The sequence below is a fragment of the Equus quagga genome, chromosome 9 (assembly GCF_021613505.1).
Source record: "Equus quagga isolate Etosha38 chromosome 9, UCLA_HA_Equagga_1.0, whole genome shotgun sequence".
Lineage (NCBI taxonomy): Eukaryota > Metazoa > Chordata > Mammalia > Perissodactyla > Equidae > Equus > Equus quagga.
Genome location: NC_060275.1, coordinates 39,380,999 through 39,399,606, shown reverse-complemented (window position 1 = coordinate 39,399,606; position 18,608 = coordinate 39,380,999). Strand labels below are relative to the sequence as shown.

Below are 18,608 nucleotides of genomic sequence, written 5' to 3'. Positions count from 1 at the left end.
ACATGAAACAGACAAGCAGGAAGAATCAGTGAGTTGTAAATTATATATCAATGCCACAGACGGTTTCTCAGGTGCGCACTTGGCTGTTATGAACACTAGTGTATTTTAAGTTTGTAGAAAGGAAGGAAAATATGCACCTCATGTATAATTGAGTACAAAGCTCCACCAATCCATTAAGGATGTGGTCAACTTTTGCTGATCCTTGCTGTGGAAGGAGCACAGTACTGAGGAAACCCCACACACTGAGATCCAAAATTGTAAAGCATGTTTTTTTCCCTGAATTTAGTATTAAAACCAGTTTACAACACTTAGCTATCCCAGTGACTCTGGGGGTAAAGAAGCCCAAAGGATACCAAAGAGAAGAAACAAGTCTACAGTGAAAATCTACCGTGGATGATCCACATACAGGTGATTAAAATTTAACTCTACTAGGATTTGAAGTACGAAATACTGATTTTTAATATAACTATCATATGTAAATTAAGATGTTGTCCAGCTTAAAAAAATATTCCTCGTACTATACAAAGAATTGTGGGAGAAAAATCTGAAAGTATTTCGTTGAACTATTTTATATTAGTTATTAAATAAGGAAATATATACAATATACAATTTAAAATTCCCATTCACTTTCTCCTATTCTCTTTCTACACACATGCATGCACATACAAATTTGATTGTTATTCATTCTTTTACAGAGGCAACTAACACCTTTGCCAGATTTATTTATCTGATTAGAGATGATTTTTTCTGACTTTCTGAACACCTATTTTAAATAATTCAGAAGTTGAAAACAAAGCTATGATGCATGCCCAGTCCCGATATTTTTTTTTCCTTAACTCACGTGGAATTATATTCCATTGAAACTAATAGGGTTGACCAGTAAATTCATTAACGAATAGGATTTGAGAAGGATGCTCCATTGATTTTCATTAAGGATTTCCATGTAATCTTTTCTCTACTTATATAAATGAGAAATAATTTTCCATTGAATAAAAGATAGGCAAGTGGTGGAGTTGAACAGACACTGCATTTACTTCTGTGGTCCTGATGGTCACCGTAATCTGTCCTTTTCCAAAGGCTAATAAAGCACTTGCGTAGGAATCTCTTCTGGACAGATTTATTATTGACCTGACTCAATTATATTACTTGTCCTAGCACTACATGGCTCCAAATCAATTTTTCTTGGAATCATTATTAATCATATTACATTTCTTTTATAGTTTTACTCTGAAAAACAAGTACCTGTAATGGTCACATTGTTGTCCATGTTCATGTTTACACAAAAAAATATAAAGTCCCACTTTGTATCTTAGAAAAGATTTTTTAGCAAGTATTTTATCACATTATTCTCTGTGGTGTTATTCTAGCATAGCCTTGGGGTGTCACTCTATGTGACATAAGTGGACAAAAGCACGCATTTGGGGGGACTTTTCTTGGTGTTCAGACATTTTTCTCAGGAGACCTGCCGAGGTATCCCACTCTCCTCAGATCTTTTCTCCCCCACCGCATGCTCACTGGGCCTCAGAGACTGCTGCATCTTCTTAGGCACAGGAAGAAGAGGTCCTCAGGACAGGCTCTTCAGGTCTCACACCCATCTCTGAAACAACACTTCTCCTGCCATGGAGGTGAAAAGGGACAATCATTCCTTTTTCCTCATCTAGAATCTTTCCTCCCAGGCCCCTTTGAAACTAGGAGTTCTATGCAAGCTTCATTGCTGAGGCTCTCGGAACCTTTTAAAAGATGAAGAAATGTCCTTAAAAACTTCATAAGTTATGGCACATTTGAACAATTACATTTCACAATTAAAGCCCTCTGATGAAATTCTGTCTTTTGCTCCTGTTGGTATTCTCCAATAACCCTGTTCAGAGATAACATTGAAATCCTATGTGAAGCCTCTTTCGAACTTGAGGCCTAAATGCCCCTATGGCCCCTGCACTGCTGAAAGGCCCTGCTTCCGTGAATGTTTGAAATGCTAAATCAACTTTAAATAGATGTTCATAAATAGTGATAAATTCAGGGACATGTTCTTCTTGGCTCTTCATTCATCAAAGTCCTAACATCCTCCATGCAATGTGTAACAGTAGTTGCAAATAAAACCTAGAAATAAGGAATAGAAATTGAGAAATATTTTGATTCAGCTACTTGAAATACCATTCTACGAGCACTATAATTAATCATATAAAATGCTATAATCATTCATAAATGTCTATTTCCTTGACCTACTTTTCAAATCTAATCACTTCTCTGTTTCCAGGATAGAAATTAGACTTTGAATATACAGTACAGAACATTTCCAAGAATACTGGTAAGGATAACACTTCACATGAAAATGTATTCTTAGAAATATCTTTATATTGGGGAACGATAAAGACTATTTCCTTAGAGTTTGTTTATGGACACAGAAACACTGCATTTTGTTATTGATAAGAAGCAAAAATTAATATGAAGGAGTATCAGTCTTGCTCCCTCTGAACTAAACACTAAAAGACAACTGCCATGTGACAAGCCACATATATTGCTTACAACGGAAATAAGCATGCAAAGGAAGGACTAGAACATAGCCATAATAAACCGCATAAACTAATGACCTAACATTATTTATCAGGTAAATAATTTGAGGTATCTATTAGAAATGTTATTTTCTATAAATATAGACTTTTTTCTTACATTTATATAATGCTTTATACTTTTCATTGGGTTTCTGCATCCATTATTTTAGAGAGTAGCTAAAACAGATTTCATGGTAATGTTTTGATAAATGGATCAACTGACATAAAGAGATGAAATGAATTGCCATTGCTACATAGTAGAGCAAAGAGCTGGATCTCAAACCTGGATTTCCCAAATCCTGGTCTATTTCTATAAATCGAATGGACTGTGGTGGGCTTATACAACAGACAGACAAATGCTTAGGGTCCAAGGAAAGTAGGGATGTTAAAATAGATTTTTAAAAATTTCGTATTTCAAAAAAATCCCAAAGTATCAGTGTTATCACAGAACAAAGTCAGCACTTGTGAAACTTCCTCAAAATTAAGTTATAGCTGAAGATTTGTTGTTGTTATTGTTATTTTTTAACTTTGAATTAGCTATGGTTGAGGGCTGGGGATGTTGTGATATAACAATTTTTCACCACTTACCACTTCCAAAGACTTTTTTTTTTAAATTGAAGTATAGTTGACATACCATGTTATGTTAGTTTCAGGTGTATGACACAGTGACTTGACGTTTATATATACTACAAAACGATCACCTCAATAAGTCTAGTAACCATCTGTCACCACAGAGTTATTACAATATTATTGACTGCAATCCCTATGCTGTATATTATATCTCCATGACTTATTTATTTCATAACTGGAAGTTTGTGCCTCTTAATCCCTTTCACCTTTTTTGTCCAACGCCCTACACCTCTCCTCTCTGGCTACTACCAATTTGTTCTCTGTATCGATGAGTCTGCTTCTGTTTTGTTTTGTTTGTTCATTTGTTTTGCTTCTTAGATTCCACATATAAGTGAATCATACGGTGTTTGGTTTTCTCTGACTTATTTCCCTTAGCATAATACCCTCTAGGCCCATCCATGTTGTCCAAATAACAAGATTTTATTCTTTTTTATGGCTGAGTAATCTTCCTATATATATATATTATATGTATAAATAATATATATATATATATATATATATATATATATACACACACACACACATCTTCTTTATTCATTTATCCATGGGTACTTAGGTTGCTTCATATCTTAGCTATTGTAGATAATGCTGCAATGAACATAGGGGTGCATATATCTTTTCCAATTAGTGTTTCTGTTTTCTTCAGGTAAATAACCAGAGTGGGGTTGCTGGATCACGTGGTAGTTCTATTTTTAATTTTTTGAGGAACCTCCACACTTTATCCATGCTAACACTTGTTATTTGTTGTCCTTTTGATAATAGCCATTATGACAGGAATGAGGTGATAACTCATTGTGGGTTTGATTTGGGTTTCCCTGATTATTGATGCTGAGCATCTTTTTATGTACCCGTGGCCATGTGTATGTCTTCTTTGGAAAAATGTCTTTTCAGTCTAAAGACCTTAATTCATCTGTGTACTGAACAACATTGATATTATTTTCAATGAAAATACCACATTCGAAGTCCTTTAGGACTGTAATTCATCAGTAATACAGAAAAGAAGTCGTCAAATGATCATAAATTAGAAGTAGAAATAACCTCTTCCATCAAAAAATACGGTAATACTTCTACATAAAAATAATTAAACTGCAGCATCTTTTGATCAACTAAACAATAAAATTGGCCCCTACAGCAAAGATAATATGACATTAGTAATCTAATGACAAATTGATCCACCTGAAGAAGGCCTAATGACCAAGCGCCATAAGGGCACTGCTATTGCTCTTCCATTTGTGGGTTAAAAAAAATCAACTATTGAGAACACATTTCTGAAAAGTTTACTGACAGGTATTATAACTGAAAGGAGGATGAGCATTTTACCTGGGCAATGTCCCTGCCTTTCTGAAGAAAGAAGAAACAGTACTTTTTAAAAACCCTACAACTATAAAGCCAAATTCTCATAGTTCTTGAGTGCCTTCCACCTTCCCCTCAACACAGCTCAGTTAAGGTAAAAATGTCAGTTATCCAAAAGAACTGAAATAAAAAATCAACCCTAGTTAAATTAATTTGCAAATCTCATCTTGTACATTTGAAAATATATAATTCCTAAAGGTCTCTTACGTTTGTTTTTGAATAGCAGAGATTTATCTTCAGAAATAAATCTCCTTTCCTACTTGGATCTGAACATATGAAGTAATATAAAGTTTTAAAAAAATTAAAAAGTTAATTAATCAAAACAATGTAATAAATCATAGTCTTGCTGTACTTTTTCAGACTGTGGCTCACAGTTACTTGATGCAAGTTTATCTTAGTAACTCAAGCCATCAGAATTTGGTAAATTGAGAGTAAATTGATAACAGAATTTTAAAACCAGGCTATTTGTCCTCTTTCTTCCTCCCTCTCAAGCATCCTTCCTCTCTAATTTTAACTGTTTAATTTCTGAGCATTTTCAATAGAAAGCCACCCTAAATTTACTCAGCTCGTACATAAACCTGCAATTCTCTGGTTCCTGAAATGGTAGGGAATCGATGATTCTCAAAATTAAGATTCTCATTAATCATACGATAACTATTACTTGCTTTGGATATTTTACACCAAAGGAAATGCTTCCTGAACACTATATATGTATGTATATGTATACATATACATATATATGTTTCAGTTTTCTATTGTTTAATAAGTGGATTATGCTAAATAAGCATTGTATGGATTTTATCATTTAATCCTCACAGCAATCCCATGAATAATTACTATCATCACTATTATCATCTCTGTTTAACAGATGAAGGAACTAAGCTCCAGAGAGGTTGTGTAATTTCTCAAATGAGTAAAACAGACAGGGCTCATGTGATAAACTTGTTTCAGAGCCTATCCCCTTTATTCACTATATTTTACAGGCTCTCCTGGTGATCAGTATTAAAAAAAGAAAGAGACAGAGAGACTGTCTCATCCATAAAGAGTTGGAATATTAACCTCACAGCATAGGTTAATTATGCTAAAATGTTTACAATGTTCCCTGGTGTGAGGTTCTTTGTAAGTATAAAATGCTCTAACCATTTGAGGTCACCCTTCTGAATAGGAGAGGCAGTCAAGCACTTGTACCTTGTCTCAGATTACAAAGTTCCACAAGAAACACCTCCAACAGTACAGCAACGACACAGAGCTCCACCTGGAGGAAATCAACAGGCCATCTGTTCTGTTCCAGCAGAAGTGATGGCTTTGCAATAACACCATAATATTTTAACAGCCAGGAACTAAATGCACAGGACTTCTGCTTTCAAAAGAATGTACAAGAAGAAGTGTAAGTAGCCTATTTCTAAATGAATAAGATTTCTAATTGTTAAAAGAAATTCACCAGTAGAGAAGTCATTCTTGGCTTAAGACTCGAACCTAATGCATGAGTTGAAATAGAGACAGACCACGACACTGGTGAATCCTGAGTGTTAGCAAGCACTTTTTAAAGCAAAACAAAACAAAAAAGCTAAACCCAAAAGATGTATCAACCATTTTGTCCTAAATTCACTAAGGTCTTAGCAAGAAAAACAGAATTAATGTTACTAAATATCAGTAATTTAGAAAAGTAGTAAGTGAATGTTGAAATTCATTATGAGTTGCATTACTCCACAGCTTGATGCCCTGGCATAGGGTGCTCCATTTCAGATACTGAGCTTCAAAGCAAAATAAAATTGGTCTTATCACACTACTTTGTAAATTACCTTCTCCACTTTTGCTTTATAAAATGAATTTAGAGAATAGCAATAATACCTTTATTTTACTGGAATAATAACATTAAAACCATGTTTTTTTGCCAAATATCATGCAGTACGCTCATGGAAGAATTTGCCCTTGGGGCCAAACTTTTGATCTTTCTCTTATGAACACTCTTGATATTATGAATAAAGAAATTAAAAGTAATCTCCTAGTGAAATTTATTTTACCATATTTACTATTGTAATATTTACTATTGTGATATTTTATCACAAACATAACTGGATAATGAAGCTACAGAAAATTTATTTTTAAAACATTTACTTATTCAACAAATATCGAATCCATAGGCACTATAATTATCACTGAATACTGTTAAAATTTTAAAATTTATTTTATTTTAAAAAATAAAAAATTTCATTAGAATTAAAATACAATCAAACATAGCCTATAAATCCAAATGCTATTAAAGACCATATGTCTTGATTCATAAATACAGAGCACACTGTAATCCAGAAAGACCCCTATCTGAGGAAGGGAAATCTTGGTTCTGGGCAACATCTCCAATTCATCAAGGGTCACTCTGCCTTTATCTGGTTTACACACTGTAAATCTTTGAACACATTTGAAGGGAGGAAATTAGGAGACTTTATATATATATTAAGAGAAATTAAGAAATATTATACACATATATTTTATAACACACCTAGAAAAATATCTGGGCCAAATATTATAGTATTTGTAAGCTTTATATATATATAAATTTGCCAACACCATAACATTTGGTCCAGACATTTTTCTAGATGTGTTACAAAATCGAAATGTCCAGCCAATGGTTTGCCCTTTTATTTATATGGGTTCTCTTTTACCCATTTCATGCATGAGCAAAGATGAGCAGTGGACATCATTCTTCTTCTACAGAGGAAATTATTAATTTGTGGAGGTGCATACAGAAATAGTCATGCAAAGAGAAAGACATTTTTCAACTAAACATTTATTTATTCAACAAACGTCCATTGAATGCGTAGGCACTGTAATTATCCATGAATCCTGCTAGATACTTTTCTGTACCACTAATGTGCCTGGATACATCAAATTATTGGAATCACTTATTGGTAATTGTTTGGTTAATTTTGAAGTGATTCTGAAAAATACTTTGATCAGGTCTCAATACAAATACACTTAGATAAAAAATTCATTCATAGTAATAATCAATTAGATAAAAGCTGGACATTTGGCCTGCCTGAGCAAATCTGCATATACTCCAGACTTCAGCAATTTTTGCTTCAGAACCCTAACTACTACTTCAGAAAGACTTTGTGCTATGTGGTATCTGTCTGACCTCTAAACAACTGTTAAAGGACCAACTGAAATCCTGTTCCTTAATAACATTTCCAGCACCAAATCCAGGATGCAGCTAGATTTGCCCTTCCACCCTCAAACCCACCACTGCCCCCTGGTGGAGGATTCCCACATTTTGTTTAAGTTCCTATCAGTCCTGCAGCATTGCTTGTTCTGCTATGACTCCAGTACTGTCATTTACTCCAGCATGCTGTTTCAGTTCATACCACTGTTCACTATTTCTTTCCCTTCTTTCTTCTCTGATCATATTCTACCTTCAATCTTCACACCCATCCATCAGCTCCCCTGGCCTTTTTCATTTAGTTAAGGGGGATGGCCTGGCCCAGTCAGGAATATCTTGGGTTGATTTTTAAATAGAATTAAGCTGGCTAGATAAAATACAGCACACCCAATTAAATCTGAATTTCAGATGAACACGCAATATTAGGACTAACTTATATTAAAAATTATTGTTTATCTGAAATTCAAATATTACTGGGAATCCTGTACCTTATTGGTTAAATCTGGCAACATTACAGGGTACATATATCTAACATGAATGAAAATATAGGTTAGAGCCTGAAGATAATTCTAAATTAAGAACAAATTGTTATGTGAGGAAAATCTAAGAATATACCAACAGCAGAATTGAGGGGCGAGGTAGGCAGAAGTACTTATGGGGAAGTCTGCAGGCCATTTGAAACCACAGTGCCCATTTAAAGCAATGTTTGCCAACTTTTTAGACCAACAGCATGGATATAGATATATTTCACATCAGAAGCTAGCACATATACACAAATAAAATAAAACTGCTCGTTTCTATTCTCTTCCATTTCATTTTTTAAAAGTGATCACAACCAACTAAGTTGATCACTAATGGGTTATGATACGTAACGTAGAAAACAGAAGTCTAAAGCAGAGGAATGCAGTCTATCAACCCAAAGATACTTGTTGTAGTGTTGAGTGAAGATAGCTGGTTTGTAGTCAAATTTAACATGAATTTTGGCAAATCCAAAGGTGATCTAAAGCCGGTGGGGATATTTTTAGACAGTTCAGGTCAAATTCTAGACAGCTAAAAGCCAGTTAGAAATTTGAAGCACATGCTTTAAACGTGGAGTGAGAGGAATGAAAAATGAATGCGGTGCAGTGGCATAAGTCAGCATCCTCCAGGGATGAGGAAATGGTACAAGGGCGGCGCAAAAGGCTAAGGCGCTCAGCTTCGGTGAAGGCACCGAAATCCACTACCTGATGAAGAGAAACTAGAGGAGGAAATCAGAGAGAGGTAACAGCGTTCCAGGGCAACAGCGGATGACTTTGGCATGACGTCACTACACGTCAGTAGATCAAGGTGTAAGCAAACAAGAAACAGAATGTGATTTAATTTAATTATAATTAATTAGTTTTTACTGGAAACAGCTATTGCTTCATTGATTACAGTTCAAATTTAGCTGTTTTGCTTTGCACAAAAGAACTTTATTCTCTCCTTTTTTTTATGATATGAACATCTTTAATTTGAAGCTGTATTTCATGAAAACTAAAATAATTATCAATTGAGCAAATGCAACAATATCAAAAAGAGAGACAGTCAAGTAAAGTGGCGGTAGATCTCTAAAGTTGTGGGTGCTATTTTTGTGTTGCTTCACATGTTAGAATATTTGGCTGTTAAGTAGCAGATTCTGATAACAGAGAATTCCTTATATTAGATGAAAGAAATGAGCAGATGGGCACTGAAAAGTTTTTCTTCATCCATGTTTTTTAATGGTAAAATAAAGACAATCCCTAAATATTGCATGTAAATAAAACGACTCAGCAAAGCAAATGTTTAGACAGTTACTTGCAGCATGAAGAGCTACATTAAAATATATGATTACACACAGGAAGTATGGGGAATTTACTTCCTCTCTTGATTTTTCCAGAAGAGTGTGCATACTGTGATATATTAGTGTTTTGCTTAGGGGAGAAGAAGGAGAATTCAAGCTTCCCGGTCTAGAATTCATCGGCCCATTCAAGCCCCTCCCTGCCTCCCATTGCAACTCCCTCTGTTAAAGTTTATCTTTACTACCCTCTGCTAGTCAGTGGGGAGACAGCACTTGTTTTGAAACAGGTAGCCAAGAATACTGTTGTTGCAGTCTCTCAAAGCAGGCAAGAATAAGGCATCTTAGGGGAAATGGGTGAAAATGGAGATGGTTAGACTCCCTGTACTAGAGAATCCAGTAAGTTGCACAGCCCTCATATATTTGTGCAGGCAAAGTGCAGAGTCTGTGAGATAATAATGTGCCACAGACGCAGAATTCGTTGTTTGAATTCTTGAATTGCTCAACAACTGGAAAATGATGAAAACACTTCTCTGAGATACCAAGTAAAGAAGTGACCACATATTTCCTTTAGAAAATGTCTCTCAACTTGGGGTGTTTACTGTGCTCTAGAGGTGACTTTTGAAAACAGAGAGCAGGGATGCATTTTGATTATCACAATAACTGGGGCTTGTGTTGCTGGAACTTAACATTCAGGGGTTAAGGATATTAAATGGCTTGGAGTACTTGGGGCAGTGCCAACTGTCTGCCTCAAAAGCCAATAGCACCTTATTGAGAAATATCACCTTAGACTATATAGATAATTATACAACTAATTGACATATGTAACAAAAGATACCATGTTTACATGTCCTCTACTGAAGAGAAAAAGTGCACCAGGATAGAAATTTCTTGGTCCAAATTCCAAATTCTCAGCAGCAGCAGCTAGGTCACTGTCAGCTTCTTCCAGGCTTCACCTCCTCTCTGATTACTAAGGTCGAGGAGCAGAGCCACGCTCAAACATGGCTGTGGTGTATGTTGATTGGGAGAGAATCTTCCCAGAAAAATGAGGGTGGAAGGGAGGATGAGGAGTAGAGCAGATAAATACATAAAAAATAGGTAAAGGCCGGTTTATTTTTATTTATCAAAAAATGATTAAAACTGCTGCTGATAAAGCCACTGAATAATTATCTCAATTCTGAGGAATTCATGAATGAAGACATGGCTGAGCATTATCCATAGGCTTCTGAGGAGCACAGATGACACAAAGAAAGAAAGAGACTTTGCAATATCTAGTTAATAGGAAAAAATCTGTTTACAGTATCGGTCACCCCACAAACAGCTCTATATTTTTAAAAAACATCATGTTTCTATTCATCTCAACATAATAACACGTTTGAAGCAATTATTACATTAAAAACTTTACATATATTACTTCTGAGCCTCAAAACAACTCCAGAAATAATACATGTCAAAATCACACATATAGAATTCACCTAATCAGGACTTAAACCCAGTCTATCTGACATCAAAGCTGAGACCAGCTTTGACTTCTCTCTGCAACCTCAAGTCAGTTGCCCACATCTTATTCTTCCTTCCTATCATATTTTACCCCAATTAAATACATATATATGTATTTATAAAGATGCATACACGCATACACTTTAAGAAATTTGGCAGATTTTATTTACTACACCATCCCAGTACCCAGGAATACCTAAACCTCTGGATCTGAGTGAGAATCACCCACTAGTAGGCATTAATCTTCCTGAATAGTTTTAAAAGTTGCATTGGCTCATTTTCACCACAAGGGTGCACTGAAGTAGCAATTTACTAGGCTGGACATAAAGAGCAAATGACGTTTTTCCAAAAGGTTAATTCCTTTTCAAGGAATATATCTATTCACTGGGACATTATTGTTTAATACAAAAATTATTAATGGTAGGCTTTGTGACATTACTTGATGATAAACTGGTTTGGGTGAGTTCTTATGTCTTTTGATGGTCTCTACTACCAAAAAAACAGCTTCTGAGTGTAAAGGATTTGCATTGTTACCCTGCCCACCTGAGCTCATTCTGACTACACGTATATGAGAAATAAATCCATTTTGATGACTGAAAGTACACTATTCTTCTGTTTTAGGATTGCTATTTAATAGGATTAAATAGGATTTAGGATTGCTAAACCGTGCTTATACAGTGATATGAGAAACAGACATGGTCCCCCACCATCAGGGACTATATGATTTTTTTAAACATCTAAACTAGCCATGAAAAAGAAAAACAAACAAGAGGAACATGACAAAAGTACCATAAAATATCTATAACTGAATAATGTTTTATATTCATAAACTCTCCAAGATAAACTAGTTATAAAACATATTTCTAGATCACTGACTTATTGTATAGCAGTATCACTGAGCTCAATATTAAAGAATGTCTACAAAAAATATTTGAATTTGGAATAAGTTTAAGGTTTTTTTTTATCTCTCTTAGATATTAAGAACAGTTGTTTATTCAAATGACACTAGTTTGTAATAATAAAATGAAATAAAAAATGTCATCTGCATAAAAAAGGCAGGGATCCGTATTTGCTTATTTGCTGTATTAATTTACTTTGATTTTTTTTACATTAGGTCGAAGAAGATAGCTTACAGGCATAAAATGAATTTCTAAGCCCCAGAGAATATTTTCCTCGCCTTTCACTTCAGTAGCAACCTATCCACACACTTGGATCTGTGGCAGGAAAGGGAAGAGTTCAAAATAGTAAGAGGAAGTGAGAAGGGACACAGGCACGTGACATTTTTATATGCTATTAGTGAATCATGACGAGGTAGTACTTTTACTGGGAAATCTATTTATAATTCGTAGTTTTTCATCTGATACTTTCCATCTATTTCAAAACAATACTCTCAACCTTTAAAAATATCTCATTAAAAGAAATAGTACACTCTTTTTTTGAAAATATTTTCAAATTAGGTAGGTAGAGGTTTTTCATCCTCGTCTTGATGATGTGAGTTCTCAACTTCTAAATATCAGGCACGTGCCAAAGGCTGTTATGAATGATGCCACACTAGGATTTGCACAAAAGTCAGGCAGATCCTATGCTACTTGGGATGTCAGTAGGTTTATCTAGGGCATGCCCCACATTCTCTTTCTGTATACTTCCCTGTTGCTGAGTTAAACCCAGCTAGATATGGGAGACCAAAGCAAATCTGTAAAATGGTCATACAAAGTGTTGATGAGTGCTAGCAGCTTCCCTTGCCCAAGGATATTTGAAGTCCATATAAACATATAGGGATCAACAGTTTAACCCAAATGAATTAAATTCTAATTGTAAAACTTGAGACACTGTGATAGGAAAGGGAAATACATTTGGAGAGCAAAGCCTTCCTGCCACTAATCACAGATTTATGTAGACAGCTCCATATTTCAACAGAGTAATATCCAGCAAATTCTATAAAACGATGTCTCAGACTATAGGACTATAAGACAGGCAACACCGATCTTCACAAGATCGTTTATGTTTACAAAAAGATGCAGAAGAAAAACAATAAGTAAATAGGCTATGTAGCAAAGTCATCACGTTCAAGTCAAGAATAAATGCAATGAGGTATAGTCATATCTGCTGTGCTGCAGCTTAAGTTCTAACTTAAGGAGCTGCCCATTCATAACATGGTTTAGATTACTGCAAAATTTTTAACAAAAATGAAGAGCAGCAAAAACATGCTGGCACTTGAGAGTCATTTTTATGCCCTTTCTTCTTTGATTGCTATTTTAAAATCCTAGAAATATGAAATCCAATGGCTACAGATCCTTTTCACTATTGCTCTTATCATCATCATCATCATTTACAGGAGAACTCTCTAGATAATAATGGAGCCAAATTGTTCTACCTCTAGGCTATGCTTATCAGCCAATCTGCTTTTATAAGAGCAGGATGCATTCCCTATGTTTGAACATTTCTGTTGCCAACCAATTTACTCACTTTGGTTACCATCTTTATTGTGTCCCTTAGCACAGTAATGGCCCCGTACACACCATTATCATTGGTGTTACTCCTTCAGAGTCTGAAGAAAACTAAAATACAGCCCCTTGATTTTATACGTGAGTAAACTGTGACCTAAGTCAAAAAAGAGGTTAAATGAATTGTTTGGAATGCTTGAATTTTAGTTTAGTGCTATTTTTTCACACCACATGGCTACAAATTTTGCTCATTAGTCTCATCATAAGTTGACAAGAATTCTGGGAATTTTTACATAACAAACTAGCAGAAACTGGTGCAAGTTAAAATATCCTATTTAGAGATAGAGATGCTGAACCAGTAAGTATTTATAAAAAGAACAGGACAAAAATGATGCTAACTAAAGTTTTAAGGTTAAGTGTCCCAGATCTGATAGAATAAAGATTTTCCTTTCTAATTTTCAGAGTAGGAACATAGAAGTTCTGCATGATATGTTATGTTTCTACAGTATGTCCCTGGAAAGGACTATTCAATTCATACTGAAAGCAAATTCTTCAAAGAAAGCCAGTATTTAAATTTTTCTGATAATTAATTTGAAATTAAGTTAACAGACTTAAGCTTTGGGGAAAGCATATGAAATAACTGAAATTCTCATAAACTTCATCTGGCAGGAGAGATCCAAAACACAAGAACTCTGGCCTTTTTAATGTCTTCCTTCAGCCTAGTCAAACTTTGGATAAAAGTTATACTGTGTGTGGACTTCCTGGAATAGCAACATCCACCAGATGCACATGAAAGAAGACATGAGTTATTACTATTCCTATCTCCCAACATGGAGGCATCCGGACAGGCAGAGGAAATTACACCCATAATTACAATGAAGGTAATGACAGAGCTATGTTCGTTGTCTGGCTTGTCTTTCTACCTAGAACATGAGCAGTGATTGAACAAAGAAAGAGAAAAAACATTATTCAAAAGTTCACCATATGCCAAGCACTTTACGCATCTTAACTCATTTATTTTACCACACCATGTATACCATTATCTCCCTCTAAACAGGAAGAGAAAAAAAGTAAATAACCTGCCAAAAGTGACATAGATAGGAAGAGTTATATTTGAAATTTGAAACTGAGTTTGTCTGGCTTCTAGCCTATTTTCTTTTAGCTATAGCATATGCTCTCCACGCTGAATTAAATGAATATAATTATTGGCAGCTATGTATGTGAGTAATACATGTAAGTTTACTGTATCACACTACAAGTTGTGTGTGTGTGTGTGTGTGTACATATACACATATATATGCAGATCACTCTCTCTGTTGAAAACACTGACTTTCCCTCTTAGTTCCTGGATTTCCACCAGTTACTCTAATTTTACATGTAGCAGGAAAGGATTTTGAAACTTAATCCTTTAACCAGACTCTGATTTAAGAAACGTTTCTGAAAAGCCAGCTGTGCTTAGCCTCTGACAGAACATAAGGGGAAAAAGACAACCAGAGAAGATGATGCACTCCCTGAAGGTGGAATTCAGGCAGAAGTGGAGATGAGTCAAGGATTGGAGACAAGACAACATCCTCTTTAGTTTTTTATAATGTTACATCACTAATTTTGAAGTGACTTTCCAAATTGCTAAGCACACCTGCATTCAATTCTCAGTACAAAAATATATTTTAAGTTCAAATATAATTGATAATTGAATGATGCATACCTCTTCTCCATTCTGTTAATGTAGATAATGAGGAGTTTACTATAGTCAAATACATTGAAGGAAACACATTGAATGCACCAGTAACAGTTAATACTATAGACAGAGATAATTGCAGATAAAAGATAAGACCTAAAAGACACTAGGAGTCAACAATAACTGAAAATAGTAACTATGATAGCCTTTACATATTCCTAAAATGTGTCATTTTATGTGGATCTTTTGAAGAACTCATGAGTAATAGAATATACGCCCTCCAATTTTATCTATAGTTAGACCAGATTGCAATAAAATTTAAGTTGTATAATGCCTAGATACCAGATTGCAATAAAATTTAAGTTGTATAATGCCTAGATATTTCAAGGAATGATATACTGCAGATAGGTAAAAACAAGTAGCATTCAAAAGTTAATCCAATATTAAAGGACCACCATTTCCTGCAGAGTGAAAACATAGAACGATTTGCAAAAAAGGCAAAGTAAATAAAATGACCACTAAATCTATTGATAATATTATTAAGACGATATGACACGCTTTAATGATTAGTTGTATAAGTATGGTTTCTTGGCCATGTAGGAAGGGGAGAAAAAGAAGGTCAATAAACATAATCATGCATGCTCTATGAGCTAATGTGTTAGAAGTAGAAAAATATCTGAAACTTAATGGGAACCATTATAATTGGAATAGGTATCTAGCTAATTCTACCAATGACAAGCCCATTCCAGCAGTAGCATTGAGAGCTAAACTCTGACCCAAAGTCTAGGGCCCTAACAGCACTAAACCATTGCATTTCAAATTGAATTTAGTCTTATGCCCCATTAATTGAACATTTATATTAATTTTTAATCTTAGACTTAAATTCATTGTAAAGTCATGTTCACAATTTTTCTGGCATTGCAGCAAGTCCATTTTTTTCTATGATGTATTATTACTCCATAAAATGGATATGTTTCCTAATTAGGATTCACCTGAGAGATACCAGAAGGTGAAAGGTTAGGCTAAAAAGAACCTTCATGATATTAAGAAAAGGTGAGAACACTTTAGATGTGGAAATAAAAAATAAACTTGAGAAAGAGAAGGATCTTCAAATAGGACGTTTTCAAGAGGGAATGAATGATGTTTCAGATGCTGCTTATATGTTCAAAGTTGATATCCTACCCCAAAATGCAGAAAATGTCTTCACAATGTTAGAGCAAAATGACATATGTTGGAAACATGTTCACCAATTTATTTGAAGTGTTTAACATGCATAATGGAAATGGATCAGATTCTCTATATTTCATTTAAGAAAACAGGGTGAGAGATTTGGGTCTATGTCATGTTTCCATTTTAACTAAAGGTCTCTAATAAGTGCATTTCAAAGATTAAATCATTTTTAAATTGCTTTTGGCACCTAAACAGATTTGGCTGCCACACTATTACTAACAATGAAGCCACCTGCTTTTTGTTTGTTCGTTTTCATTTAATACAACTGAGCTTACATATTCCTACCTTACAAAGTCCTCTCAAGTTCAGGTAGCTATTTCATGAAAATGAATTATCATCAGAGCACACAGTTAGTGATATTAGTAGATCAATATAGAATTTTTTTCCTATTAATACCAAGAGATACAGCCCTAGCTTAGGAGACAGGCAGAATGAGTATGTTCATTAACATTAGTCTACATAAAAATATCTTAGAAAGCTAGGTCATTGTCATTAGTCATGATAAGAATGTCTCCTAGGATATGTAAGTCAAAAGAAAGTTTATGTGGCAGAATTATGTAAGGAAACTTACAATAGTGCCTGCCCACAAACCATGCAATTTAGAAACAGCCAAGAAACAAAACCATAGAGAAGGAGAGATAAATACAACATGTATTAGGGGTTATTATGCAACTACAAAGATTCAATATGACCCTGGATATATAGCAAAAAATAGTTATGGAAAAGAAGCTATTTCTTATGCTCAGTAGCTAATTTTCAAACATATGTACCTGTATTTGAAACTTTGAGCATTTCACACATTTTTCTGTATCTGAAAAAAAAATGGATCCAGACTGATATTGTGTATCAATACAGCTGAAAACAGTTAATATAAAGGTAGCCAAAAGCAAAGTTCAATAAGAATTTTTAAAAAGGATATTATTCTGATTTCTGATAAAGTACTTCTGATGTACATTTTGTTCATATTGGAAAAGAATAATTTACTGTTCAATTTTCCTAGAAAGGATGAAATATCTATAGTAAGATGATTTCATAAAATTTTTAATTAAATAAAAAGCTAGATCAAAGTGTCTAGATCAAACTGTAACTATAATTAGAATCTTTAAAAATAATATATAACTCCATTTTGACAATATATATATTTCAATATCTAACAGTTAATTAAATCTGTTGTCCACATAATTTAGGATAAACAAATTATGTATTTTCATTTTAAAATGTTCAAGGGCATTAGATCTATGAAAATAACACATATCTTTTAATAGTCTACTCTGGAAACTTAAGAAACGCATACTCTTCAGGACAAACGTATTTAATCTAAGGTGAGATAAGAAAAGCACATAAAATTTTCTTATCCATGTGACCATAAGTTTTAAATAGGAAATACCTGAACATATTAATAGGATTTGAAGGGGAATAATATTGTCTATATGTTAAGACAATAGTGGTAGTACAAAAATTCATAGGTTCCAGTCTGTAATTCATATATTATGACTTGAATATATATTATAAATTGAATATATAACACATATACCTTTCCATTTGTGGGCATTTGACTGGGACTACCACATTTTAAGTATATTTAAAGAAAACAAAATGAGAAAGCTAGAGACAGCTTTAAATTATATGCAATAGACTTAGTGAACATATGACCAAAATAGAATCAGTAATAATAATAGCTTAAATGTTGAGTGTGACCATGATATGGTCTAATTTATGTTGAAGATAGAATATTTATTTAACCCATTTTTAACAAGCATACATAATATCAAATTTCAAAATGCATGTCTTTTTCTTTTGTTGTTTTTTTTTTTGTTTTTTAACTTACTGCTTTGTAAGTTCTCTTTTGTCCAGCATGTTTCCGAATTTGTTCTCCATTCGGCCCTGTTTCCACATGCATCGAATAGATAATGTCAAAGAAATCTTCAACCACAGCTACCCGCCGCAAAGAAAGCTTCTCATCCACCCCTACGCCATCCTGGAAACAAAACAAAACAAGGCAAAGCACAAATTAATAAAGAAATGTATATTTAACACATACAGTTAACTCATAAAGTTGATTAAACAAAAACATTTTGATAAACTGAACCAAATCATCTAGATAGGAAACTTCAAAAAATCATGAGTGAATATCTCATTATTATGTACATTATTTACATATAGAACTTTAATAAACATGAATAAAGACATTTAGCATAGTTAATCATGATTATTCATAAACACCATATTTTAGAGTTTTATAATGACTTATTTGTAGCCATCAGTATAACTTTCT

The 18,608-nt window shown here is 34.0% G+C and overlaps 1 protein-coding gene across 1 annotated transcript in view; it reads right to left on the bottom strand.

Annotated features, from left to right (window-relative positions):
• The window catches only part of NOL4 (nucleolar protein 4), a 350,767-nt gene that overhangs the window by 247,671 nt on the left and 84,488 nt on the right, over positions 1 to 18,608 (bottom strand). Inside the window, exon 2 of the mRNA XM_046671078.1 lies at positions 18,162 to 18,311. Coding sequence (XP_046527034.1) covers positions 18,162 to 18,311 — 150 coding nt within the window. The remainder of the gene's footprint in view (positions 1 to 18,161; positions 18,312 to 18,608) is intronic.